General features: G+C 62.6%; 1 protein-coding gene across 4 annotated transcripts in view; it reads left to right on the forward strand.

Moving 5' to 3' along the window:
* The window catches only part of ANKMY1 (ankyrin repeat and MYND domain containing 1), a 35,472-nt gene extending 7,925 nt beyond the window's left edge, over nucleotides 1–27,547 (forward strand). For 2 of the 4 annotated variants that reach the window (XM_057503357.1, XM_057503360.1), the window contains 13 exons: nucleotides 2,205–2,677; nucleotides 3,753–3,969; nucleotides 4,226–4,413; nucleotides 8,894–9,065; nucleotides 10,176–10,427; nucleotides 10,623–10,763; nucleotides 11,488–11,595; nucleotides 11,942–12,073; nucleotides 13,399–13,512; nucleotides 13,824–13,989; nucleotides 16,747–16,822; nucleotides 17,458–17,618; nucleotides 26,808–27,544. In XM_057503357.1, the coding sequence (XP_057359340.1) occupies nucleotides 2,205–2,677; nucleotides 3,753–3,969; nucleotides 4,226–4,413; nucleotides 8,894–9,065; nucleotides 10,176–10,427; nucleotides 10,623–10,763; nucleotides 11,488–11,595; nucleotides 11,942–12,073; nucleotides 13,399–13,512; nucleotides 13,824–13,989; nucleotides 16,747–16,822; nucleotides 17,458–17,618; nucleotides 26,808–26,947 (2,340 nt within the window). In that variant the 3' untranslated portion in view covers nucleotides 26,948–27,544. Of the gene's footprint in view, nucleotides 1–2,204; nucleotides 2,678–3,752; nucleotides 3,970–4,225; nucleotides 4,414–8,893; nucleotides 9,066–10,175; nucleotides 10,428–10,622; nucleotides 10,764–11,487; nucleotides 11,596–11,941; nucleotides 12,074–13,398; nucleotides 13,513–13,823; nucleotides 13,990–16,746; nucleotides 16,823–17,457; nucleotides 17,619–26,807 lie in introns of all 4 variants that reach the window. The other 2 variants (XM_057503358.1, XM_057503359.1) reach the window with 2 other exon arrangements.
* The last annotated feature ends 261 nt before the right edge of the window (nucleotides 27,548–27,808 follow it).

Here is a 27,808-nt window from a genome sequence, read left to right on the forward strand (position 1 = left end):
TGTGCCCTAGTCCAACCCTGGATATAGAGCTACAGTCACTTGCCTTATTATGCTTTCATTTTTCAGGATTCTGTTTTTAAAATCTTGCTTTAATTTTGTTTTATAATTATGTAAAAAAACGGTATTTTTCTGAATCAACTCTGGCCAACAAGGCCCACTTACAGGAGCCCAGTTTCCACCCTCTCTCTTGCGTCTGGGATCCTCCCATATTGGTAGCGGTCCGTTTCTATGGCTTTATCTCTGCATTTACAAACCATGAGCAAACACGCACGCATCTTCCTCCCACCCTGGGCAGAAGGATGCATGCTCTGCATGCTTTCTCTGCGGCTTCCTGTCATCCTGAAATGGCCCCCACCTCCCGACTGGTTGGGAATGACTGTTAGTGTGGGACTGCTTTCCATTCTTCGTCATGCACGCTTTTGCTGGTGATCTTTGGGGTGCATTCCTAGAAGTGGGATTGTTTGGTCAAAAAGTAAATGCATATCAAGGATGGGATTTTTTAAGCCTGTGGGATGTTGTATCCTGCAGCCATACCCTCCTGCAGGCTCTGGGGCTGTCACTAGGGTTTACTGTCACACACACAGCTGTGAGCATCCTTCTGACTAAGGCTTTGATGACTTTGGGATTGTTTGATGAGAGATTCCTGGGAGGAGAGCTCCCGGGTCAGGGGCATGAACAGCCTGGGCTCCCACAGATCTGAAGCAGGGCTTTTCCCATTGCCTGCACCTCCTTTACTTACTCAGCCACCAGAGCTCACGGCTCCTCAGTGACACTCCAGACCTTCCTGCAGGCACTTGTGATGCCCACTGAACTGCTTCCACAGACTGACGGCACAGCACGCCCTGTCGCCATTCTGATGATTCTTCCAGAAGCACTCCTGCAGCTCCAATCCCAGCTCCTTTGTACAGTGAAGCCTCCCTTGGTTCATCTTACCTGTCCTTTTCATTTTCTGCCTCCTGTTCTAGACTGTAAGCCTTTGGTGGGGGGTGCTGTGCACCACAAAGCCTTATATCTGTGGGCTTGCAGCCAGAGATGCTCAGACAGGTGTGTTGAAGGACAGAGGACTCTGAGATAGGGGCCACATCCAGGTCCACAGCTGGGGCACAGCGCCAGGGAGAAGCCTGAACGTCCCCCCTGTTTCAGGCTCCACCCTCCCAGTGACCTGCAGGTGTCCTTCTGACAAGCAGGGTTCATGAGATGGAGGCAGGTAGAGCTCAAGGCCCTGGTAAGGAGCAGTCAGGGGGGACCTAGGGTCCAGGCTTCGCAGTGACGCAGTGAACAAAGAGCCCCCTCCTGGACCCCTGGAAAATCCAGCCTAGCCCTAGCAACAAGCCCCGTCCGGTGATGTAAACCTCCTTTTTGTTCTTATAAAACCCTAGATAGTGCAGCCCCAGGGGTATCCTCTCCTGCAGCCCCTCCTGATCAGCAGGCGTCTTTTTCCTTTTACTCCCTCACTCTTCATTAAGAGCTTTGCTGCCTGCTCCCTGCTGGTGTCTGTCAGCATCGCTCCACCGCCCTCAAGACGCGTCCTGGGAGGAACAGCAGCAGCCCCCCGACTAACGGAAGCGTTAGTCCCCGGGAAGCTGGACCTGGCCGCACTCTCGCCCCCGGGTTCCCCTGCTGGGCTGCACTCATGCCCAGTGATTCTCCTGAGGTGCTCTGGGCTCTCCTCTCGCCACACATCCTCCACTAGCGGAAGCTTCCAGAAAGGCTGGGAATGGCTGCAGCCTGCTGAGGTCCTGGGAATCCAGGGTCTGCGCCCCCATCTCCTTCCTCCACCTCCTCCCTCCTCCCCCACCCCAACTCCTTAGTCCACACCTGCTGGGGTCAGTCTGACCTAGTGGCGGGTGCCTCCACCCCACCAGATGCTGGGATACTTGGGGTGGGCCCACAGTGTTTCAGGGGTTCTCTGAAATGAGCCCACACGTGTATCCCCAACATACAGCCACCTTGAGGCCTCTGGTCACAACCCCACCTTTGCAGAAAGCCTGCCCCCAACCACCCCAGGCCCATAGTGTCCTTTTTCGCTGATGCATTCCACGTTTGCACACTTGCTTTGGCCCCTGTGCCTGGTACATACCAGCCTCCGTTAGTATTTGTTGAATGGATGAGTACATTTCTTAGGAACTACTTCTTCCTTTGATTCTAAGGAGCTGGTCACACAGCCCCCAGCCTCCAGCTGGCTCACCTCTTTTGCCTTGTAGGGGTTGTACAAGGCAGACAGGCGGTTTGGGCCAGGCATCGAGACTTACCCTGATGGCAGCCAGGATGTTGGGCTGTGGTTCCGGGAGCATCTCATCAAGCTGTGCACGGAGGTGCCTGGCAGCTTCTCCATGAGCAACTTCCCTGAGTTCTCAGGCTTCCTCACGCGCTGCCCGGCTAGAATCAGTCTCTCAGATGAGGAAAAGATGGAGTGGGCCCTGCATGAAGAACAGGACCCCTTTTTCTATGACTATAAGCAGTTTCTTCTGAATGATGACGTAACTCTGCCTCCAGAAATGTACATTTACTCAACCGACAGCAGCCACCTACCCATGACCCGCTCTTTCTGCGAAGACCTGGACGCCCGGGTCTTCCTCGATGACACCCCTCCCTTGGCTGAAGACGGACAGCCCTGGCTCATCCAGAATGAGACCCCTCTGATGGTCAGAATCCAGAAGCAAACTTACAAGTTCAGGTGATCAGCCCCATCTTTCCCGTCCTCCCAGTGTCTGGAGGCCCCTGTCGCTCCCCAGGCAGGCCCACCCCCACCCCCACGCTGGGGTCCTGAAGGCCCCGCCCCGAGCAGAGCGCTTCCAGGGTCATTTGTCAGGGTCAACATGCACGACTGCCCCTGAGTCACTGGCTGGTGTTCCCCCCGGGTGAAGGGGCATGGGAGGGGTGAGAGCACGGCAGGGCTGGGCCGGGGCTGGCTGGGCAGGGGGCCTCTCCAAGGATGGCTGGGACCCCAGGAAGCTGCTCTGTCTTGGCCTCCAAAGACCACCCCCCACCCCAGCCATGGGACAGATAGTGCCTGCCTGATGAAAACTGATTTTTTAAGTTAAAAATTTCAAGACTATTTAAATCCCTTTCTTAAACTTTGTACTTAGTAAAACTACACTGTTTTAGGATATGTTTGTGAGCGCAAGTGGCAACTTAGGCACCCATCCACCCACCCACCCACGCACCCACCCATCCATCCATCCATCCATCATGCGAACATCAGCTGAACCTATAATCACTGAAGACTCTTGGGTATGGGAGCTGCATTAACCCACAGTTCCTTGACTGTAAAGGAGGCTGTGTGTACACAGGAGGCTTCAGTGTGTGTGGTGAATGGGTCATGGGATTTGCATGTTCTCTACTCAAATAGAAAAGTGAATGAGCAGAGGCGGGATGGGGGTGCTTGGCGGTGTGTGTCAGACCCAGGTCCGTGCTGGGCATCCTCCCCACCCGGGGCCCCTCCTGGGAGAGCCCCTTTCCCAGCACCCATGGAGGGACCCGATGAATCAGAGATTCACAACCATTCCTGCCGGGGCAGACACTCAGCCTGAGCATGTTCGTCGGCGGGCAGCGTGTCCCACCACTGCTGTGTCCCTGGGGCTGGCCCGCATGCAGGGTGTCCAGGGAGGGCTGGGAAGGGGAGGCAGGGGTCCTGGAGCAGTGCAGGGGCCAGGACCCTGGAGGGGAGGGAAGGCAGGCCTGGGCGGCCCTCGGTGGTGGGTGTTGGGGGTCCGGAGCCAGTCTCGTGCCACAAGCCCACTGCGTTGCAGGAACAAGAAGGCTCACAACGACTGGAACATGGGCGCCATCCTGGCGGGGAACCGGAGCAGCTTCGCACGCTGCGGGCCCAAGGAGCGGCTGTCCCAGGAGATGATCCTGAGGGCCGAAGAAGGGGCTTGTGACTGGATTCATGGGGTCCTCAGGGAGAACCTTGCCAGCCCCGATGTGGCCGACGCCAAGGGCTACACCGTGCTCGCCGCGGCCACTGTGAGCCCCCCCCTGCCCGCCGGGGTGCTTGCGTGGGCTTTAGGGTCCTGCTGTGGCCCGCTTGCTGGTTGGGCACCCCCCCACTCCATGCAGAGCTGTGCTGCCAGCCCCTGGGCGATGTGAGGGTCAGGTGGACGGGCTCTTCTCACGCCGGGCGAGAGCTGCGTCTGCTGCCCCTGGCGTGGAGCCTTGCTGGGGGAGCTGGGTCCCACGCAGCGTTGGGCATGTCCTCGCGAGGCTGGCCCTCTCCCTCCAGGTGCACGGTCACACTGACATCATCAGCCTCCTGCTGGACAGCGGGGCCGACGTGAACAAGTGCTCGGACGAGGGCCTCACGCCTCTCAGCATGTCCTTCCTCCTCCACTACCCGGCCAGGTCCTTCAAGCCCAACATTGCCGAGAGGACAGCAGCCGAGTCCCAGGTCGGCCCAGCGCCCGTGGCTGGGTCAGTATCCCCCCGCCAGGACCCTGTCCGTCCATCTCTCCTCCCATCTGTCCCCCTCGTGTGGCTCCGGCTCAGTGGGGTGAATGACAGGAAAGTGGGTGGCAGGGACAGAGCCTGCTCAGGCGTCCTGAGCTCATCTCTTTGATGCCGAGGGTCCTGTGTCCCTTAGGGGCTCCTCCTGTGGGCCTCAGGAAAGGGGATGCAATGGGGGGAAGGCCTCAGGATTCCAGGGTGAGGCCCCCCTTTGTTGCTTTGATGTGTGGCCAGGAGTGGGACTGCTGGCTCCCACAGCGGACTGTGCCGACCTAGGGGGGAAGCCTTGAGCCGTTAGCTGCGGCAGCGCGGTGCCTCCGTCTCGGCACTGGGTGAGGGGGCGTGGGCACCACAGGTGAGCCTGGCACCTGTGTGCCCGAGCACAGCTGGGGCAGCTCCTGCAGGAGAGCCGTCCTGGGCCCTGACTCAGTCACTTGGGTTTGCAGGGCTGGGACTGAGGTCCAGCAAGAGAGACCTGGGAGGGGCTGAGGGCTGTCGGGGCTGGGGAGTGGGTGGCAGTTGCTCCAGCCTGAAAGCATCTCCTGTGGCCACTTGAATCTCGGTCTTGAGAAAGGCTTCGCTAAGCCCATCCTGCACCCCAGGGAAGAGTGCCCGGGGCTGCCAGCTGCCCCACCCAGGCCCCTCTGCCTCTTGCCCTGGGCTCTGTGAGGTGTGGTCAGCATTGGGGTGGGAGTGTGGAGGCCACAGCTGCGCCTGCCCTGGGTGGGCCCTGTGAGCTGGCGGCTGGGTGCCTGGGCGGGCCTGCCCGTGGTCCTGGGTCCCGGAAGCCCTGGCCTGCTCTCGTTTCCGTGGCACTCTGGGCTCTGAGCCTCTGAAGGCACCTCGTCTGGGCTGTTTCCTGCTCTGTGACAGCGAATCCATGGCGACAAAAATGCAGGTCACAGGTGGTGGCCTGAAAACCAGCCCTGTCCTGTATTGTTTTCCAGCAGCACCGATTTATTTATGTCTAGTTTGTGAGGCTATGGCTTCTCTCTCAGTCGGAAACTGCTGACTTACAAGAATGACCAACTTCCAAGCTCTACGGTGATTGAGCGTCACTTGGGTCTGTCTCCCCGTCCGTGGGGGCTTCGGGGGCAGGGGCTGGGCCTGTTCCCACAGCCTCTCCAAGCCCCAGGGGTCTGGGGCGCAGGCGGGTGTCTGGAGCTGGAGACAGAGGGGCAGAGTGGGGGGCGCTGGTGCTGCGTACCCCTCCTGCAAGTGGGGAGCCCAGCTGGGTGTCTTTGGGGGCCCTGTAGTGGGAGAACATTTGACCAGAGTAACTCAATTACTGATGAAGGAAGTGGGGGCCCCAGAAAGCCTTTATTTCTTCTATTCTTAAAATTCTTATAAAAATCATTCCTTTATAAAAAAAACTTTTAATCTGAAAAATATTACACATACACCAAAGGAAACTTTGCTGTGTGATGACGGTGCAGGGGCCTGTCGCCGGGGCACAGGGGCCCCTCTGGTCACTGCCCGCCTCACGTGGCTGCAGAGCAGATCCCACACCCGCCACTTTAGACTCAGTACCTCTTTCCACCTGCCTCCCCCTCCCTTTTGTGACATGACCACAAACACCATCCTCTCCCTCCCCTAAAACAGTAGGCGGCCCGTTTCTAAGGCCCCCAACGCTGTTGGGTTCGTCCTGGCAACCCTCTCATGAGTCAAGCGAGGCCACGTTGAGCAAGCTCGCACTCCGCGAGCGGCTGGCTGCCAGTCTGACCGTCCGCCCTGCTCGCCCCCAGCTTCTGTCTTTTGTGTGTTGCATAAGCCGGGCTTTTCCTACAGTGGACTCGGACTCGCAGGCTGCCTGCCACCCTGCGGACAACGTGCTCCCTGCGGGGAGTGGCTCCCCAGCGTGAGAAGCACCCGGAGCAGGGCTCGTCCCCACCGGCTCTCCCTTCTGCTGCGCTCTTGCCCATGAAGTTGTGTTGGTGCACAGCCAGGCCGTCGTCTGGGGAGTCGCCTCCGGCTGGCCTTGCATGGCTGTGCCGGCTGTGCGGTCGGGCGGACCCCTAGGCCCTCGGAGCCAAGGCTGCTCACCGTCGGCCCCTCCCTGGAAAAGCCACGGGTCGCGGGGGCACAGCCCGGGCGTCTGCCTCCACGGGTCTGGGGGGCCAAGAACCCGCCGTCCTGCTGATGCAGCCGGTCCAGAGAGCACACTTGGAGGGGGCGGGAGGCAGCGCCAGGCGCCTGTGTGAGGTCGGCGCTCTCAGAGCCGCAGGAAAGGCAGTGGGGTCGCTGGAGTTAATTTTGATGACATATTTCATTTGAGCAAGTGTGTCCGACTGTATTGCTTCAGTGAGTCAGCAGTGGGACAATCATTGGTGACACTTCACAGTTTTTTCTGGTCTCCTCACATGTGTGGCGCGTCCCGGCTCTGGGCAGGCTGCTCGCAGGTGGCGGCTGCTGTGTGGCTCAGGTTTCTGCACAGCGCCTCGGAGGCATTTGCTAGACTAGGTGGTTTAAGGAGGTGGGTGGCGTTGAGAACTCCACTGTCTTCTTTCTCCTACTGCCATGCTTTCTGATGCTTCCTGAAGCAGCGCCAAAAGCCCCAGGAATTCGAAGCAGTTCCTTCTCACTGCCCGGAGCGGCCGTGGAGCCCGTGGCTTGTGAGGACCCGGAATCCGCCCAAAGCAGCTGGGGACCCTGGGGACCGAGCCTGCGGCCCAGGGCGGGCAGCGCGGAGGGCGCCCTGACCTCTCGGGACTTGGCGTCTCCCCGGGGCAGCGTCAGTGACCCGGGGCAGGGGCTGACCGACGGGCTGCGGGGCGCAGACCAGGGCACAGTGCGCAGCAACGAGACGCCGCGGGAGCTGAGCGTGTGCGTGTGCGGCTTCCCCATCGAGCCGACCTGCTCGCTGCTGGAGCAGAGGGCCCGGGTCTACCGCATGCTGCGTGGCCCCCCCTTCGAGGCTGACAGGGGCGCCGTGAGGAGGATGGCACCGTCCACGGTCAAGTAGGTGGCCGAGGGCGGGCAGCCGGCGGCTCGCTGGGGGAATCCTGCCCACAGCCTCGGCCCCACCCCACAGTCTAGACCAGTGGTTCTCAAAGTGTGGCCCACATACCCTGGGTGCTCCCAGGCCCTTTCGGTGGTGTGTGAGGCCGAGCCCGTTCTCGTGCTAATCGGAAGGCGTCACTTGCCAACTCCCGAGGGACCTGGGCCCACGCGGGAGGGAACACGCCTCCCTGGAGGAGGCGCTCGATGTGGGGCAGAAGTCGCTAGCTTATTAAATGTTGACCCCGGAGGCCGTGCTTGCTCATGTTCTGTGTGGCGAGGAGAGGGGTGCCGGGACTCGTCTGAGGGGAGCCAAGTAGGCTGGCCGCCTGCAGTGACGCTCGGCTCCTGTGGGATTTGCCGTTCTCCGCGTGGGCCACCACTTCTGCTGGGAAGAGCAACCAGCCGACACACTGCGGTCACTCGCCTTTTGCTGTAAGGAGAGTGGCAGACAGTGTGTGTCACCAGCGATGCCAGCTTTCAGGTGGACACTGGAACGTCGGAGCACGAGTGTGTCACGTGGGAAGACGTCAGTGAGGCAGCCCTTTACACGTGCGCGTGCCCCGACTCCCTCGGGTTAGGGTGGCCCCGTGGGCTGCAGCTCCGTGTGCGCTGTTCGTAAAGATGTTATATATGTTAATACGCAGCGGGTTTGTTACTGTCACTTTTTAAATGTGTTAGTATTTTAAGCATTTTCTCAGTTTTAATTTGTACTACACCAGATGGGGATGGATAGAACCCACATAAACAGAACCTCTTCAGGACCCTCTAGGAGTTGGAAGAGTAGAAAGGGGTCCTGAGAGCAGCACGTTTGAGAACCGTTGCTCTAGACTGACCCAGCCTCTGCACCCCCCTCCTGCCTGCCCGCGGTTCTGTGCAGGCGGTGGGGTCAACAGGCCGCCCGCCCGCTCCTGCCTGCTCCCCTCCCTGCCCCGGGGCTGCCATCCCAGCCCTACCCCACGCTCTCCAGGCCCAGGGCTCTGCACGGCTTCTCCACCGGGGCGGCCTCTGTACTCCATGCAAGAGATGTGTGCCAGTGTGCATGCGTGCGTGTCTGCTGTGTATTTTGCATGTGTGTGTGCATGTCTGCTGTGTGGAACGACTCTGCCCTGTGCATACTAGACACTCTGCGCCGTGGCCTCACAGCCATTCCCAGAGGGAGGCTGGTCCCTGCCCCACACCGCCCCTCACAGGGGCTCTCGGCAAAGCCAGGCGACCACCTGGGGCTGCAGCAGGGCCGGGCGCAGGGGGACAGAACTTGGCTGGCCCGCTCAGCGTGGTTCAGCAGTGGGGGGCCACCCCGCCCCAGGGCAGAGCTGAAGGTCCTGGAGAGGTGGGGCCCCGGTGTTTCCCTGGCTGTGAGAGGTGGGGCTCAGGCTGCCCAGCCCTGACCGGGGTGCTGTCCAGACAGCTGCCTCTGTCCATAACCATGTCATGCTGATTCTTCCAGGCGCAGAAACCGGTGGCTCACCATCAGGCTCCTGCTGCGCCGCGGCGCGGACCCCAACCTGTGCCACGTGCCCATGCAGGTCCTGTTCTTCGCCGTGAAGGCCGGAGATGTGGAGGGCGTGAAGTTGCTGCTGCAGGAGGGGGCCAGGGCCGACACTGAGCTCCCTGCCGAGGTGGGCGCGGGCTGGGGCTCAAGGGCTGGGGCCCTAGTGTGCAGCCGGGCCCTCCGGGCAGCCGCCTGCCTCTCTGTCATCTTGAGAAGGCGCTGCTGCTGAGGGCTGCCAAGCTTGCTTTGGCTTCTGTGAGGCTGGCTCCTGCTTGGTGGTGGGGGTCTCCCCGCCAGGCCCCTCGGCCGGGCCTCCCTGTCCGTGTCCTGAGTGTGAGGTGATCTCTGTCCATGTCCTGGTGTGAGGTGAGGGGCCGTGGAACCAGAGGGTGTTAGCAGGAGGCCTGGGTGATTTCCTAGCAGCTCCCTAGGTCTGCTGATGGGACTGTCTTCGAAGCCGGCTGAGGTTGCAGCCTTTACACTCGGCAGACACCACTTGTTCCTTCCCTTGCCCATTGATTCCAGACTGACAACCTGTTATTTGCACACTCATCTTTCCAGTGGGTTTTTCTTTATTAAAATACTCAAATATGCAGTAGGAGGCACGTGTCAGGAGAAGTGCCCACCCCACCCCGTGCACCTCCGCTCCGCATGCCAGCCCTGGGCACCGTGGATGTCCTAGTTCCTGAGCACCCTGCCACCCCTTCTCCAAGAGCGCCCTCCTGTTCCCCTGGGACCCTGTCTGGTGGTCGGGGAGGGAGAGGTGGAGGGTGATTCCCTCTCCTTGACCCAGGGTCTGCTGCAGGCCCCCCACCGGGTTCCCTCTTCTCTGGGCCCGGGTCCCCTGCCCACCTCTGTGTGGCCGGTGCTGACCGAGCACCACCAAGAGACGGTCCTCCGGTGACTCTGAACCAGTGGCCAGAGGGCTGTCGGGCGGAGGACAGGCCTGGGGTGGGGCCTGGCATCAGGGGCTGTGTGGCCATCCACACACTGGCACCCAGACAGTGGCCTGTTGGGGAGGGCAGCGGCTTCACCTAGAGGAAGGCAGGGACAGCTGGTCTGAAACGAAGCTGGTGTCCTCGGGGGCCTGTGCCCCTGTGTGTGGTCTGGCAGATGGAAGCACCTTGGGAGCTGGAATGGATGTGTCCGTGGGGGGGCCCCGCTCTCCTGCATGTCCTGCCGGGGCCCTTGTGCTTTGGGGGCCGCGCCCTCACTCCCACCCACGTTTCCTCTGCAGCTGGGGTCCCTGACCCCCCTCCACATTGCAGCTGCCCTGCCCGGGGAGGAGGGTGTCCAGATAACAGAGCTGCTGCTCCACGCCATCACCGACGTGGACGCCAGGGCAGCAGACCAGGATGACGTGTACAAGTGGGATCAGGTGCACTGCCCGGCTGCTGTGGGGTGTGGCACTTTGGCCCCTGGGGTCTCTGTGGACAGTGTCACCCTTTTGGTTCAAAATTTCCCTTCTGTGTTACCTGTCCCTGAGGAGGTTGGTTAACGCTCTGGGATGGTGCTTCTGACGTGCAGGGTGGGGAGGAAGGCACTCGCTCCTGGGGCTCCGTGGAGTGTCTGTCTTAGCCTGGCCCTGCAGGGGCTCTGGCCTGGTCTGGCTGGGCAGGTGGTGGGTCTCTGGGCACTGACGGGAGAGGCTCCAGGGCCGCACTTGACCCTCTGTCTGCTGCAGCTAGACCTGCTGCCTTCAAGCCTGAAGCTCAGCGGTGAAACGGGCCCACCCAGCATCTACTACACTGAGTGCACGTCTGCCCCGAATGAGGGGGGCAGGACGGCTCTGCACATGGCCTGTGAGCGGGAGGACAACTACGGGGTGAGTGTGGGAGTCACGTGCAGTGCGTGCATGATGCCTGTGTGCATGTGCACACGTGTGAGTACACAGATGGGTGTAGACACAACCATGCACACGTGTGTGCTGTATGCATGTGTACCTGTGCAAACACGTCTTTGTGTGAGCTTGCACTAGCAGGTTGGTCTGTGTGCATGTGAGCCAATGTGTGTGTTGGAAGCAGTGAGCCATCTGTGTCATCCAGCACCATCCCTGATTCAGGATCACAGGGGAGATCTTTGCAGAGCCTGGGGCCATATCCTTCTGGCCCGGCAGCCACTGCCTCCTGTCTGCCCTGGGGATTGGGTCTCTGCAAGGTGGGTACAGGAACCCCTCACCATACGGCTGCTGAGCCCTGCTGGAGGGCGTGGTCCCCTTTCATGGCCACACGTGTCAAGGGCCCTTCCTGCTTCCATGGCCTCCTGCTCCTGTCTCCCCTATCTCTTGCAAACAAGCTTGACATCAATTTATGTATCACTTGTCCTTTTCTATCAAATGATTAGAAAACATCGTATCAGAAGACTCACTGCTAGCCCCTGCCAATCTATTCATGCACCCCAAGTGCAGCACGCCCTCTGTACCATATGCTGCTGGTGTGGGGGAAGGAGCAGTCAGATGCCCGAGTGGGTTTTAAGGCACCTGTGCTGATGACCCAGGTCTGGTGTTGGGAGCCTCTTTAACCTGCCATCCCTTGCCTTTCTCCCCACAGTGTGCCAGGGACGTAGTCCGGCTCCTTCTGTCTCACAAGGCGGACCCCACCATGCTGTGGAGTGGCCACTCCCCACTCTCCCTGTCCATCGCTAGTGGGAACGACCTGGTGAGCATGTGTGCCTGCTGACCACGTTTCCAGGGTGCCACCCCGGTCAGGCTGGGATTCGCGGTTGCTGGGGGCCTGGAGGACCCTCTCCCACGTGGATGAGCTTCTTGGGGAGGGCAGGGTGCAGCCTCAGTTGGGAGGAGGCCCCCAACGGGCTCTGGGCCGCAGCCCCTGCCCGCCCCAGCCCTCAGCTCGGTGCACCCGGGAAGCATGTGGGCAGCTCCCTGCTGGTGCCCAGGAGTGCCTGCCCCTGCCTCACCCGTTCCCCACCCACCCCTGGGCCTTGCTCTGGCTTCTCCACATGCTCAGGGGCCAACCTGCGGTGCTTACAAGCCATCTGTTCCAGATTGTGAAGGAGCTTCTGTCCCATGGGGCTGACCCGAACCTGCACCTGACCAGAGGCCTGGGCAGTGCCCTGTGCATCGCCTGTGACATCTCCTATGAGCACCGGAGGAGCATGGAGAGCAAGCTGGCCCTGGTGAGGGGGGTGGAGGGGGCCCTCTCATGCTCTGCCCCGGGTCAGCCCCCCACGCCCTCCTCTGCCCCGGGTCAGGCTCCCACCCCCTCCTCTGCCCGGGTCAGCACCCACCTCCTCTGCCGAGGTCAGGCCCCCATGCCCTCCTCTGCCCGAGGTCAGCCCCTTCCCCTGCCCCAGACTCCCGTGGTGCACCTGCTTGTCATATGAGTGTTCATTCCTGGGCATGGAGAGGCGGGCAGGAGGGCCCGAGGTGATTGGGCTGCTCCTGCCCAAGGGCATTGGACAGCTGGCTCCCACTTTGCCTGCCGTATGCCTGGCATAATGTTCTGTCACCATGAGGAACCCATGTATGCCACCCACCCATGCCCCCTGCTGACCACACCGGCCTCTGGTGCTGGGGACATCTGACCCCTGACGCTGCCTCCCGTGCTCTCGGGGACCTGCTCACGGAGCGGCTTAGAGTCTGGTTTGTGTGTCTGTGAACAGCGAGTGCCAAGGGAGCTGAGGGAGTGAGGACCCTCACCGAGGGCCCCCACCTGCCCCTGGCCAGTGAGTGGCCTGTGCGGTGCAGTGGGGTCCTGCGGGTGGCAGCCCAGTTTCCATCCGCTCGTGCTGGGCAGCGTGCAGCCCGTGGCCCTGGGTCGCCAGGGCTCCTCGATGGAGCTGTGAGCCGGGAGGGCTCCCTGGGGGCTCGCCTCCTTCCTGTGGGCAGGAGCCTCTGCCCCATGCTGTTGGCTGCGAGTGCACTTGGTGTGGTGTGTCTTGAGCTTGAGACCTTGTGTATGTGCCAGGTCACACGCACATACATGTGCACAACCACATACCCACACGCGGTGAGCACATGCTGATGCATGCATTCACGTCTCACTGAGTAGCCCCGGGCACAGTGGGGTGAGACTGACCAGGCCAGGCTGGCGTTTGCCCTGGAATCACTTATAGCCCATGGGCCGCCCGCAGCCAGGCCTCACAAACGCGGGGTATTGCCACTGCCGGGGGTGTCTGGGCAGCCTACCCACACTGACGTCCATCCGTCCGTGAGACGAGAGTGTCTGTCTTGCCTGTCTTGCTGACCCCACACACCTGGGAGGAGGCCTCCCTGGGTAGTGCAGGCGTCGGCAGCCCTTCCCACAGCACCGGCCCTCCTGCGGGGGACCGAGTTCTCGGGCTGGTCCCTGCCGCCCAGTGAGTGTGTCAAGAGGACCCGGGAGCCTCGGGTGGCCCGGGCCACAGCATTGCTCTGCTGGACACCCGGGCACCCCAGTTCCAGTCTGGCTTCCTGGGAGCCGGGCACCTGCCGCCTACTGACCCAGGCCCTGTCTCTGCAGATTGACCGGCTCATTGATTATGGGGCTGATATCCTGAGCCCGGTGACCCTCACTCAGGGGAACAAGGTGGCTGTGGGCACGGCCGTCGACTACGGGTATTTCAGATTCTACCAGGTGCGGCTTTGGGTCTCCTGCTGCTGATGGAGCTGGGCTGGGGCCTTCTGTGTCTCTGGGGAAAAGCTGGGGTGACAGCCCACCATGCACCCCAGAGCCAGTCCCTGGCCTGGTGGGAGGGAAGGCCTAGGCCCCCTGGCATGTCCTGCGGGCCTGACTGCCCGTGCCCAGCTTTCTGGGCACTGTTGAGTTTGTCCTCAGAGCTTTGTGAGTGGAGGTGCCCCCCACCAGGGTCCCTGCGACGACAGGTGGGGGCTGGGCCTGCCCTCTCAGGTCACTGGTCACTGGTGGTGCTGCGTCCTGTGCCGCAGGACCGGAAGATCGCTCACTGCCCCTTCCATGTGCTGATGCCGGCTGAGCGGGAGACGTTCCTGGCCCGGAAGAGGCTCCTGGACCACATGGGCTTCCAGCTGCGCCGTGCCGTCCTCTCCAAGGAGAGCCAGTGGGACCCAAAGGCGCTGTACCTGAGCAAGCGAGGTGGGCCCAGGGGGGCCTCGGGGTTCCCCCGGGGGAGGACGTGGGCAAGGCGGGAGGTGGGTGCTGCAGGCCGCCTGCTGGGCGGGTCCCCCGGCCCTGCCGTCCAAGGAGGCCGTGCAGGACCCGACGGGAGCCCCAGGCCATACTGTGGGAGTGAGGTTGGGAGCCCCACGTTAGTGCCGGGGGCCACAGGGTCTGAGTCCACCCTGCTGCCATGGGGTGGGGGGTAGGGGGCACAACCCCTGAGAAGGGTGAGGTGCCAGCCCAGCTTCCCAAGGCTGCTACAGGGCCTCCTGTGGGCAGCAGGGGTCCTGGACCCTTGGCACCTGTCAGTCTGCCTGCCACAGGACCACTTCACTCTCGTGGGCTGGGGTTGGCAGACAGACCCCCTCTTGCCCAGAGCGCCAGCAGGCCGGGCAGCACAGGAGGAGGGCAGAGGGCTGGCTCTGCACTTCAGCAGGCAGCACCCTGGGCTGAGGGAGGACCCTGCCCCACAGGTGCTGCTGGTCTGGGAGGTGAAGCCCTGGGCCCCCCTGTCAGGAGGGCCCCACACGGTCTGGCCGCCATGCAGCACGCGGCAGAGCCAGACGGAGCTGAGTTTTGGGTGAGAGCCTGGTGGGAGGGGCTGTGTCCCAGCTTCTGTGCCCTGACCTCTGTGCCCCGGCCACTCACAGCTGGACCTTGGGCTTCAGGTCCACTGCACAGAAGCAAAGCCTGCAGGGCTGGTGACGTGGAGACAGAGGTGGCTCTGGGGGACGCTCACACAGCAGACTTCATGGGGGGACACGATGTCCCTCTGCCAGTGCTCTCAGCTGTGGGTGAGACTGGGCACCTGCCAGTGTGGATGGCCAGAGCCGAGAATCAGGCTCAGTCTGCAACCGGCGCCAAGCGCCTGTGGTCCGGCCCACGTTTGTGGCCCGTGGCCCCTGCGTCAACCATCCCCTCTGCCCCCAAGTCCACCTACAAGCCCAGCCCTCACACCTGCCCTGCACACCTGCCCACGCATGCACACCCACCTGCCTACCCAGTCAGTACCTCCCCTGCCCTCCCTACCCCCATGCACGAACTCAACGCAACTTATGCCCACCACCCACCACCCTCACACACCAGCCACGGCTGCATGCTTGTCCTGCCCCACACCCCCACACCCACTGCCCCCACACGTAGGACCCTACTGCATACCCACACACAGTAGACCGCACCTACTTCCCCCCATCCATGCACAAACACGCACACGTGTACACACAGCCCTTGGGCCCCCACATGGGCATCAGCTCCCACTCTACTACGAATATAACCTCCTTTGCCAACCCACTGAATCCCCAACTCCTCACACACCCCCAGAGCCCCCACACCCCCACCCCAGGCACCCAGCATGTGGCCCTTCACTCCACATCCGTGCACACCCACCCACACATAAATGTGCCACTGCCCCCCACACCTGCCCTCCATCCCCATCTCTACAGACCCGCAACAGCCAGGGCCCCTCACACTCGTGGGAATGCACCCTCCGCACCCAACCCTCCCTGCTGCTCCCAGACCAGGCTCCCTTCACACCCGTGCCCCGCATCCCGCCCTCTGCTGCCCTGGTGTGGGCACACTCACTCACATCTGCCTGGCCGGGCCCTCACACACCAGCACACACCCACCTAGCCACCCTCCTCCCCGCCCCCCACTCACCCCAACCTTCCTGCTGCTGCCCCCCCCCGCAGGCCTGCAGCCACCACCACCCCACACACGGCCCTGCACACTGACCTGTCCCACTGCGTCCTGCCCCCCCACCCCCAGGTTGGCACCCAAGGTCGGGCAGCTACAGGGCTGGAGCTGTGGTGGCCCCTTCCTGGCTGCAGACAGCCTCTTCCCTGGGTCCTGCAGGGGTGAGGGAGGGAGAGGGAGGGAGGCAGTGTGCTCACCCTCACACCAGGGCATGGATCCCACCACGGGCTCCACTTGCACGACCTCATCTCCTCCAAGGCCCTGGTCCTAATCCCACCACACTGGGGTTAGGGCTTCAGCATATGAATCTGGGGGGACACATTCAGCCCATAACCCCCCTTGTACCCCCCACTCCATGCCAAGGTGAGCTGCTGCCTCACGTGGCTGAGGGGGCACATGGGGTTTGGGTACAGAGGCCCCTCGTGGTGTGTGGCATCGCTGACAGCACTGGGCGCCTCTGACCCCTGGGGCTCTGGGAACACCCAGCTGGGGGAGGCGCTGACCGGGCTCCCCCAGGGCCAGGCAGCAGCTCGGAGATCCCGCCCTTGGGGGCCATGCTCTGAATCTCACGGAAGGGCCTGACCCCATTCTCAGCAGTGTGGACCAGGGAGTCCCAGGGGGGACAGGCAGCGGGCTGGGGTTGCCTGTTCTTGGGCAGAACTGCATGTGGGCCGGCTCCTTACAGAGAACCTGGGGCAGAGGGGGAGGCCCTCTGAGGTCAGAACAAGGCTCAAGGACCTCAGGGTCAGTCCTTTCAAAGAGCCTCCATTTGATCGAATGGGACCTGGAGCAGCTTACATCCCAGGGTGTCCCCCAGACCAACAGAGCAGTCAGCCCGCAGTTCACGGCGATGGCCTCCCTCCGGTCTGCTTCCGGGGAGGTCACAGAGAGCCCTGCCCAACCCGCTGCCCCTCTGGCCTGCCCTGGGCCCCGCCTGCCTCCCTGCTGCAGGAGGGCCAGGCAGGCGGCCCGGCAGCCCCCCACCCCTGGGCACCGGGACCTGGAGGGCCCACCGAGCTCTGACGGTCTCTCTCGGCGCAGCAGCGCTGACCTTCTGCCGTAACCCAAGGCGGACGGGCACCGGCCAGCCCAAGGAGCCTCAGGCTGAGCCGGAGCGGTAAGTGCCAGCTGAGAGCAGCTGAGGGCGGTGGGGGGCTGCGTGGTGCCGCTGGGCCCTGGCCGGGCCCCCTGCACCCTGGCCCTGTTGCCGTGGTCCTGAGCCCTGTGGCCCTGCTGTCGGGCCCGGGGGTGGGTCACTGGGCCAACGTGGGGAGGCAGATGGGGGCGGCTCCCAGTGGGGCTCCACGGCCTCATGCACCTTATTACTCCCGTGGGTACCTGGACAGCAGCTGCCCAGTGGACCAGGAGAACGGGGCGGGCAGGGAGTGCATCTGCTGGGGCTCCCATTTGTCCCGAAGCAGAGGACATGGCGTGCCAGGCTCACCCCCGCCCTGCAGTGTGTCTGCTCTGGGCCTGCCCCTCCCACCCACGCCCTGGCATGGCCTCCTACCCAGCCCTGTTGGGGAGCACGTGGTGACTCCTAGGGCGAGGTGCCAGTTGCCTGTCCTAAATAGCCCTGTGCCGGACATGCCCCTATGGGGACTTGCCCTGTCCCTGTGCGAGTGCTGCCTCGTGTGAGGCAGGCCACTGCCCCCCACACCTGCCCTCCATCCCCACCCTGTGTGGAGGGTCACCCTGTCCAGTGGGCATTGCGGACAGGCCCTGACCGACTCCCGCACGGCTCCCTGGTAGGGTTCCCTTCTTCAAGTTCTGCTACCAGTGCGGCCGCTCCGTTGGGGTGCGCCTCGTGCCCTGCACGCGCTGCTACGGGATCCTGACCTGCAGCAAGACCTGTAGGACCAGAGCCTGGGCGGACTTCCACGGGAGGGACTGTGGCGCCCTGATGGCCGCTGGTAAGCAGGGGTCAGTGCGGCTGCAGGGTGGCTGGCACGGGGTCACCGTCATTCCCCAAAGTCTCAGATTCAAGCTGCTTTCCAGATTTCCCAGAGGGACCTGATGTGGGGACAGAGGGCACTGAGCCAACCTGTCCTCCACGTACTGTGGTAGCACCATGCCTAGAGTGCCCCCCGCTCCCTGGAGGTGGCTGTACGCTGGCCCCACAGGGCCGGGACACAATACCTGGGGCCTCCTGGACGCCCGGGGCTCTGCCCACACTGGGTCCGCCAGGGCACTTGGCCTTGGGGCTGCTTCTGGGGGGTTCCTCCAGGCCTGCCCACCCAGGTGTCTCTCCAGGTGTGGCCATCAGCAGGGTCCAGCCTCTAGAACCACCCTCCTCTCCCCACCTCCTCCCCTCCCCTCTGGAGCGACCTGAGGAGCAGCCGCGGGCGCGTGGGTCACGACTCCCAGGGTGGGCGTCAGCGAGCCAGGCTGTCTGCAAAGCTGCCCTGGGATTGGCTGGGGAGGGGGCAAGCGTTACCCACCCTTTCTCAGAGAGTGTGCTGGTGTGGATGTACAGGCTGCGCTGGCCCTGCCCTTGGACCCTTGCCCCCAAAGCCACTCTGAGTGCTGACACAAGCCATCACCTGTTCCCTCTCTGTAAAGCCAGGCTTCTAATTCCAGGCCCCGCAGTGGGGGTCACCCAGAGTCTGGGCACTGCTCCTTGGGTGGGGGACAGCCTCTCGGAAGAGCAATTGCAGCCAGCGCTCAGGCCTTGCTGTATACGCCACACGTATGCAAGCAGGCAGCAGGACTCGACCAGTGCAACCCTCTCCCCGAGTGTGGGCTGGGCTCAGGTCGCTGGGACCCCTCTGTCGCAGGAGGCACAGCCCCGGGGTCAGTCTGCATTCCTGAGGTGCGTGCCTCCACCTCCCTGGGGCCCGCCCAGGACCCTCACCCTCCTCTTCCCCTCGCCCAGGGGCCTACCTGGAGGACATGTCCTGCGGGGTGGAAGCATCTCAGTAAAGGAGCGGCACCTGATGCCTGAGGCCTGGGCCGTCCTGATTCTTCACTGCCCACACCTGCACTTTAGGGCGGCCTCTGGGCTGCGGGCCCCTGGAATCTTCCAGCCTAACGTGGGGTGCCTGCACCTGCACGCCTGAGCATGGCAATGTCTCCCTCGCTTGCAATAAAGTGACCCCACTGGGTGTGTTTTTACCCCCCTCTGCCCTGCTCAGCCCCGACCCAGGAGCCCAGAGCTTCCCAGGGCTCTGCGCCCACCACCTGTCCCTCGGATCTCCCAGGCCCCTCGAGACCGACCGCCGCCTGTCAGGACAGGAGGATGGCTGGGCGGGAGAGGGTCAGGACCGGAGCACCCGCTAGAGATGATGCTGGAGGGTCACTTCCGCACGTCTGCAGGGTGTCTGGAGGCTTCCCAGGAGCCCAGCGCCCCAGCTGTCTAGCGCCGGCTCCCGAGGGGCGGGATCGGAGCACCCTGATGTCCGAGACGGTCATTCCTTCCGCGTGTAGTAACAGTGTCCGTGGGTGCCAGGCGCGTGCCAGGAGGCTTTGCTATTCAAAGCCCCTGTGATTGGGATGGAGGCGGGATGGGGGTGGGGGAAGGCTCTGCGCCAGGAACGGGGCCGCAGGAGGCTGGGCTGCGGGCGGGGGTCTGCGTTCACGGAGAGGGCGGGAGGAAGGGGCGGGGCCTCAGGGCGCGGAGGTGGTGGGCGTGTCCGGGCAGAGGGGGAGGGGCTTGCTGCTGACAGCAGGGCGTGAGGCGGTCGGGGAAGGGGTGGTGGGGCCTGCGGGGGGGCCCCAACCAGGCTGGCTTTTTGCTGGCTGTGCCACCAGTGGCTTTCAGTCCCAGGCAAGTTCACTGTTGATTCGTTAAGACCGAGTCATGAGAATGGAACGTTCTTGGGGGTGACAGGATTTACACCCAGCTTTATTCCCACGGTGGCAGGTCAGTCACTAGAATCCCGTCCACTCGGAGCGAGTCTGCATGCAGCAAGCCGGTCTCTGCCTCTGGGCCCCTCTGCCCCACAGCCTCTCAGTCTCTGTCCTCGGCGCTGCCCCCACCTCCAGCCTCTGCTCTCCTGCAGTGGTGCAGCCCAGGACCCTGGGTGGAGCTCTTTATATAGGGTCAGTAATAACCTACTGCCCACACGTGTGCAGTGAGCAAGCCCACCAGGGCCAGGGGAGGATCCTGGCCACAGGAACGCCCATTTTCTCCACACTGGTCGAGGCAGCCCCACCCACGTCGTGGTTTTGTTGCATATCATTGGTCTCTCGTCAGAGATGGGGCTCCCTATGGGTCAGTTTGCGGGGTCACCCAGGTGATGCTCTGGGAGGAGGTCAGGAAGGCTCTGGGCTGGAGGGAGACACGGCCCCTGCTTTGCTCTGGAGTGGAGTGGTTTTGTGCCCAGCATTAGCCAGTCCCAGCCTGTGGAGGGCCCTCCTGGTGGGGGCGTTGACCCCAAAGGGCTATGGGAAGCTCCCATTAGATCTGCTGGGAAGGAAGAGGCTCCTGTGGAGTGCTGCATAGTATACCTGGCTCACTGTGCAGAAGGATGCGTGTGCAAGAAAGAAAAGATAGAGTTACTCTGACCCCAGGAAGTCGTCACTCGAGTGTGTGTCCTTCCAACCCATGTGTCTATGCAGACAGACACACACAGTACACATGTGCGTGTGAAAGTGGGGGCACGATCCATATATTCTAAACTAGGCCATGGGCATCCTGCATTAGTATTTTTCTGCAGCATCATTTTCCCCAAATGAAAATGATTTTATTATTCTGATTATGCAGGCAATACATGCTTGTTAAAAACAAGAGAATAAAGAGTGAAAACCACTCTAATCTTGACACTCAGCATAAATGTCCTGAACACACTCCTTTAGGTTTTAATCTGCACACACATGTGCATGTGTGCACATCCCCAACCACCGCCCCCAGTGCACTCACATGCCCCCTCCACTTATTAAAACAGGGGGCTTTGCGGTGCGAGCCCGCCTCTCGGCCACCATGGCCCAGTAGCGTCTACTCAGTGCCTCGCTGAGGGCAGGCAGCTGTGGTGTTTGCTTGTGGAAGGACATGGCATGCACATGTGGCCCATTTTTCCCTTTGGCTAAATTCAGATAAATATTCAGATTTTAAGAGCATTCCCATTTTCAAGGTTGTATTCTTAGTGTGCCCTCTGGGGAGATCGGTGAGCACATCTGGCCCCAGGCCGTCTCGTGGCACTGCCACCATGGCCCACCTCGTCCCGCCTCTGGGGTCCGGAGCCAGGGCTGAGCGTGCCTCCCACACGTTTCTCCTCCCACCCTCTGACCCCCTCCTGGCGTCTGAGCACTCGCCCCCAGCCCACTGTCCTGTCCTGCCTGCTGCAAGGGCCCTCTCCCCGTCTGACCTGTGCTGTGTGGACGCTTTGTTCCGTCAATCCGCATGCCCTCCCGTGGCGGCTGATCTGCGGGTTCAGGAAGCAATCCCCAGATGAGGTCACACAAGGATGCGCCCAGACTTCAAAAACGGTTTTCACACACTATTGTTTTACCTGTTAGGTTTTTAATCAGCCTGAAATGAATTTTTGTGTGAGCTCTGAGAGTCACCGGGCTTCTTCCAAGTGCAGGTGCTGATGGCGTGACCTGGTTCCATCTGCACGCGGGCCCAGGTGCAGGGCTCACGTCCTCCAGGACAGTCCTGCCGTCATCCCGTTTCCCCATGAAATGCACGGCTGTTGCCCCAGACTCTCAGATGATCCGCAGATTCAGTTTGTCAAGTTCAAAATGTCTTGTTGGGACTTTGTAGTGATTTTGTTCAGTTTGATTGGGAGTGTGGAGTTCTCCAGGCCATGACACGATGGTGTGTGGTCCAGTGTGATGATTTCTTTTATAAATCGGACGGGACCTCTTTTGCTTTTCCCCCTCACATCCAGCCCTTCAGGAAGTCTGCTCAGCTCTGCATTTAAAGTACCCAGTTGGGCCTCTTCTAGAACCTGCCCCCGCCGTGCCCAGCCTCCTCTCTGCCGCCGCAGCCACCAGGGCTCCAGGCCAGCCAGAGGGCAGCCCGCTGCTCCCATCAGAGCCCTTGTCACCCTGCGCTGCCCCCTTCCCCCAGGGGCTTCCTCCCCTGAGTGTCCTGTGGCCCCTCCCATCTTCCGCCCCCAGATGCAGGCTGCCACTTCCCTTGCCTTCTGGATTGGCACATGCCCAGGGGCCTCCTTCTGACGGCAGCTGTGGGGCACCCAGGATACCGTAGAGGAAAAGATACAGGCTTCCGGGCCTGGGGGAGCTCGGGCCTGGGAAGGCGAACTGCTGGGTGGAGGTGTGCTGTGACTGTCGGACTCCACAGGGTGGCAGCCTCAGCCGCTGCCCAAGCGCCAGGTGCCAGCATGTGCCCATGGAAGGGGCACGGATAGGACACCCTGCCTAGGCCCCACAGGCTCCTGGGAGTTCACGCTTTCTGCCCCCACTGGATGAGGGGCGGCCGCTGCTGTGCCCTTGTTCCCAGCTCCTGGGGTCGTGGGCCACAGGCTGGCGGATGACCCTTCCTCTGGCCAGCCTGCAGTGGCCTTAGATGGCAGTGGCCGTGGTAGGCAGCCTCATGATTTTACGGGAGTGTGTTCAGGCACCAGTTTCTTAACAGGATCACATTTTACGGACTGCTACCTAAGGCCAGTTGTAGCTTAGGTCATTAGCGCTCTGTGGGCTCATGTTCCCCTGACTATTTAGTGGGTGCTGTGCCTCCTGCAGGTGATGGACCCCCGCCTTGTCCTCTGCCTGCACCCGGCCACACGCATCTACAGCTTGGGCCATCGGGAGATCTGGCTGTGTCCCCTTTAGGATCTTCTCAGCACGCCCTGGTCACCGCAGCCTCTCGGGGGAGAGGGCCTCGGTGGGCCCTGCTCTAGGCCCTCCCGTGACATGGTCCTCGAGACTGCCCGGCGCAGGGGGGCATCTGCTGCCCCGACACCAGGGCCGCTGTGGGCCGCCCAGGCTGGTTCTCCGACTCAGGGACAGCTCGGCCTTGGCTCTGCCTGTGGTCAGCTTTCCCTGCACAGACCAGGTTGTCTGCTCCACGGAGCAGAGGCCCAGCAGCCCCGGCACGTGGAGCCAAAGGGGGTCTCCCTGAGCACCCTCCCTGGGGCCGCGGCAGACACAGCTCCCTACCCGCTGCTGCCCCAGAGCGTGGGGACGTTCCCAGCGGCCCTGGGTGGGCCCCCCTCCCTCTCCTCTGAGACCACTGAGTGCACCACCGGCCACTGGGACCCCTGGCTGTCACAAACATGCAGTCTGGTCACTTAGGTCCTGCTGCAGAGTGGGGGACCCAGCAAGATAGGGAGGCCCCCGGCCCAGGCCCCCCACATCCCCCTGCCCTGGGAGGAGCCTGCAGGGCCTGCTTTGTGCCTCCACCCTGTCCTCAGGGATCTGGCCTTCCTGGGACTCTTACTCCCCGTCAGTCACCTGCTCATCGCTTGGGGGAAGGGTGCTCAGGCCTGCTGTGCTCGGGGTGGGGGCGGGTGTGCTGGGACTGTGAGCAGGAGGGCGTGGGGAGGCAAGGATGGGGGGCAGGGCTGCAGGGCCTGGCGACTAATGGGGGCCTAGGTGTGCCCAGAGGGAGAGGTCCTGGAGGGCCCGGCCTGGAGCCCCTCTGTGTGCTCTGCGAGATGGCAGGCCTTGAGGGCAGGAGTGGAGGCCAGCTGGGGCCTTGGGGACCACACAGGCCGGAGGCCACAGGGTCAAGGTTTGGTGGGAAGGGTTGGAGGGCCAGGGTGTGCAGGGGCAGAGTTCAGTGCAGAGAGCACAGCACCCTGTGGGCACCCGAGGGGCATGGCTGCAGAGACGGGGCACCCTGGCTCAGGGAGACGTGGCAGAGCCACTGGGGTGGCCATCCCATCTCAGCAACGGTCATGGGCCATGGGACCCTAGCTGGGGGCGGGGGTGGTCTCAGGACTAGTCCTGTGGGGCTTGGAGGGGCTGCGGGAGCTGGGCACCACCCACAGAACCAGGAAGGGGAGGCAGAGGAGCGTGATTTTCTCCTGCCTTGTTCGACTGCGGAGGGTGTGTGTGTGTCCTGGGACCCTCCCTCCTCCCTGCCCCTCTGGGCTACCCACCTGGACTCTCAGGTTCTCTGTCAGGCTGGGAAAGAGGTGCACTGCTACCTGCCCCGGTCCCATGAGGCCCACCCTGAGCAGCTGAGGTGTGCGGCCAGTCGGGTGACGTCAGAGCAGGCTGTGGGGTCCAGATCAGGTCAGGAGGGCAGTGGGAGAAGCGGCCAGGGAGTGGGCGTGAGTGGCATGCTCTGGCGGAGAGGCCAGAGGGCAGGACAGGGCCCAATGGTGGCCACACTCCGGTGGAGCAGGGACAAGGGGTGCAGAGGGGCTGGTGGGCCCCACTTAGAGCAGGGGGCCAGTGGCGGCTGGGCAAGAAGGACGCGTCTGACGGGGAGCCCATGTCCCCTGTTCCCCGGGGGGCAGGGGCAGTGGCGGTGGGAGGCCCCGCCCGGGAGGTGGAGGGGCCAGTCTGGTGGCTGCACCCCCAGCTGCCTCATACCTGGGCTCTCGGGAGAGTGGGCAGCGGGCGGTGTCCTGAGGGGTGGCCAGGCAAGGCCGGGGAGCCTCAGGAGGAGACGCCCAGGAGGCTGTGTGAGGGGTGTTGCAGAGCCAGAGGCCAAGGCCGGGCAGGAGGCCTGGAATGCGGGTGATGGATATAAAGGGCCTGGAATTTTCTGGTGTCCGGGTTCCATCGGGAAGCTGGTGTTTGGTGTCTGAGAGACGGTTGATGGGGGAGGCCAGGATGGGTCCCAGGAAGGACACAGGACTCAGGGCCAGGGGCTGTGGGCTTCCCTCCCACCCAGGGGGCAGCCCACGCCGCCCTCAGAGCCTGGGAGCCAGGCCCCTGCCCCCACTACTCTTGCTCTGGCTCCCCGGCGGGGGGGTGGGGTGGGGCGGCTCGGGCCAAGGCTCCCCGCTGGGTTTTGGTTGTGGACACGTGTGTGTAAGTGAGCATCCCCGCCCTACAAAGCCTCAGGCCTGATGCAAACCTGGATCCGACCCAGCACAACACTGAAAAATTTCAGAAATCAACAAAATACTAAGAAGAGCCCCAGAGCTGCCACCACCCTGGTGGGACAGGTGTCCACACATGCCCACACGTGTCCACACCGAGGCACGCTCCTCAGATGCCTGGTTTGCAAAGGCCTGGCACGACCGACTGCCTTCAGCCCAGCCAGGGCACAGCTCCACCCCTTGCGAGGCCTGGGGGCCTGCATTTCCCCAGGACAGGTGCGGGGAGCGCTCTCCTACCTCCTGGCCAGGTGGAGTCCCCGCCTGCTTCTGGGTGTGGCCTTGGCTCCTGTCCTCACCCATCGGGGGCTTCCCACCTGCTCCACAGCGCCTCTTCCTCTTGCAGGTCTGTGTGTCCACGTGCAGCGTGGCCCTTGTGCTGTGTCCCTGGTACAGCCTGCTGCTCCTTAGGGTGCGTGCTCTGCTTTGAAGAGTTTCTTTCCACCTATTGGCCCCTTTTCCATTCAAAATGTATTTTTCTGTTGGTAGCATGGAGGAGGGACCCTGCTCTGTCGGTGCCACGGGGCCACCAGCGGTCTGGCTCCATTCGTTCCATGGGCTCTTCTCCCCACGCCCTGGCAGCCGCCCACTGCCCACCTGCCCTGCTCCACCCGTTTGCCTTTCCCAGAGCGTGGCCTGGTGGAGCCGGGTGGTGTGGACTCCAGGGTCCTCGCGGGGTCCCACACCTGCTGCCGGTCACCTTTGCCCCCTGCCCCCTGCTGCAGACCCGGGGCTCCTGATGGGGTAGGGGGGTGCTCAGCTGCATTAGGCGCCCTTTCCAGCTCTTCCGTTTCTCTTACAAAACAGGTGGTGGCTCCCACCTCTCTGTGTTCCTGTTCGTCCCGCACGGCTCACAGACGGCCTTCCCACTCGGGCTGGTCCCTCATGCGCCCCGGAGCTGGCCCTGGGGGGTGGGCGCTCCCACAGTGGGGACTCGTTCTTCCCTCTCCTTGAGGGAGTCTCATTCTGCCTCGCGGGGTGCCTTCACATCTGCTCTGTCCGTTGTCAGCGAGGACCCTGGGCGCCGATGCTCAGGGAGACGCTTCCTGCGCGGAGCCCTGGCAGCAAGGCTTCCTGGGCCTCCCCTGGCCAGCAGGGCAGTGGTGTCCCTTCCAGGGCATCCAGAGCACCCCAGGAAAATTACTGCATCTGCAACCCTGCCCCCTGTGGCCCCCCGGGGTTTTTAGTGCGTGGGGCTTAGCACTCCTGGGACCTCAGATCCCTGCTGACTTTGTGACATGCTTTGATTTCATCCAACATTTCAGCGGATCTGCCAGGAAGGTGGTCATTTCTGCAGCGTCCTGTGTTGCCAGAACCCCTTCAAAGCAGACACTTCCCAGCGTCTCCCGCTCCGGTTTGCTGTCCCGTCAGGAAGGTCATCCTGCTTCCCCAGGGCCAGTGCTGCTGCATATTTTGAGATGCCCCATGCGTTTCTCCCCGGCTTGTTCACTGCTTTTCTAGGTGGGGTCTAGAAATGGCTTTATGCTGGAGCCCGCGGAGGCTCCTGTTCGTATCTGCAGGCCACACGAGGAGGGTGGGAGGCTTAAATGCACCAAGGCGGCATTGCAGGGTCAGGGGCCGCATCTGGGAGGCTTCCTGCTGCGGTGGGGGGGGGTCGCTTGCTGGGGTCTCCTGGGACCCACCTGTGCCGCACCACCTCCCCTAGACTCTGCCCCACCTGTGATGACTCTGACATGTCCTTGCTGCCTGTCTCCAGTTTCCAAGGACATGGACCCTGGGTTCTGACCCTCCCACTATTCCTTGGGGATTTAGGGTTGGGGCAGCTGTCCATCCTGAAGTGGACCTCATATCAGATTAAAAACATCATTTCTAAACAGGTTTTCTCCAGGGGAAGAAATGTTTCGTGCCACCTGTGTGTGCGTGCGTGCACACAGGCATCTTGAATGTGCAATGCACACGTACACATGCTTCACTGTGGACACCCGTGCTGGCCTGCCCAGGCCCCGTGTGGGTCGGTCAGGAAGTCTGAGCTTCCTGGATTCCTGAGGAGGGTGCAGAGGCCAAGAGCCAGGGAGAGGACTCTCCCTGACCAGCTCCTGTCCTGGGGCGGGCAGGGCTTGGGGCCCACTGGCTGTCCTGTGCTGGATGCCCACCTCACCTGTGCCCTCCTTTCCCCAACAGGGAAAATGTACGGGGCTCCGTTCACGGAGAACTCCAGGAAGCCCTTGCGGCCTCTGGGCAGGGCGGCGAGCCGGAAGCCTGAGATCCGCAAGGGGCCACACCCGCCAAAATGCTTCCATTCCACCTACAAGCAGGAGTGAGCCGCCAGCTGCCCACCTGACTCCACGGGGCTCTGCAGCCTCCTGAGGCCGTCTCCCAACCTGCCAGGGAAGGCCTTCACCCCACCCCCAGCTGGGAGGAGCGGGACCACCACCCTGGGCCTCGAGGGGGCACCTGAGGTGGCGCTCTGCGGGGCAGGCCCAGGGGCGCATCGAGAGCTGCAGCCACCCCCATGGAGCCACGTTCTCCCTCCGTGTGCACTGCCCAGCCCACTGTGCCGAGGGGTCCTGCTCCTTGGTCCTGGGGCCCAGTGGCTGGGCTCTCAGCTCTCCGGGCCCCCCGGCGAGAGACGCTTTGCTGAATGTTCACGTGGTAGACCAGCGTGGGCTGAGCACCCAATAAAGTGGCCCTCCAGTAGCTCCTGCCTCTGCACTGGCCTCTAGCTTCCAGCCAAGGAGATGGTGGTGTCATGCTTGCAAGGCTGGTGCTCAAGCAGGGGAGCAGGGCCCACCCTTTGGGTGAGGAGGGGGCTGGCAGCTTTGTCCCGGGGACTGTGCAGGGCTCTTGGGGAGGCAGGAAATGGGGTGGGGGTCCCTGCTCTGGCCGGTGTCATGCTGGGGACAGGCTGGAATCGGACAGTCTGCCAGGCTCAGCTTCAGAGCTCTGGTCCCCAGGCTGGGGGCCTGGGCACCTCTGAGGCTACTTGGCAGAACTGGAAGCTTCTACAGGCATGTGTGTGCCAGGGCATGTGTGTCCAGGGTGTGCACAGCAAGTGGGCCATGCAGCCTCAGGGTCCCTCTGTTGGCTGTGGTCTGCTGCCGTCCTCACAGGCCCTAAGTCACACCCAGTGTGCACGGCCTGCGGGCACTCCTTCAGGGCCATGTGGGGCAGAGTCACAGAGG

The sequence above is a fragment of the Manis pentadactyla genome, chromosome 6, assembly GCF_030020395.1.
Source record: "Manis pentadactyla isolate mManPen7 chromosome 6, mManPen7.hap1, whole genome shotgun sequence".
Taxonomy (NCBI): domain Eukaryota; kingdom Metazoa; phylum Chordata; class Mammalia; order Pholidota; family Manidae; genus Manis; species Manis pentadactyla.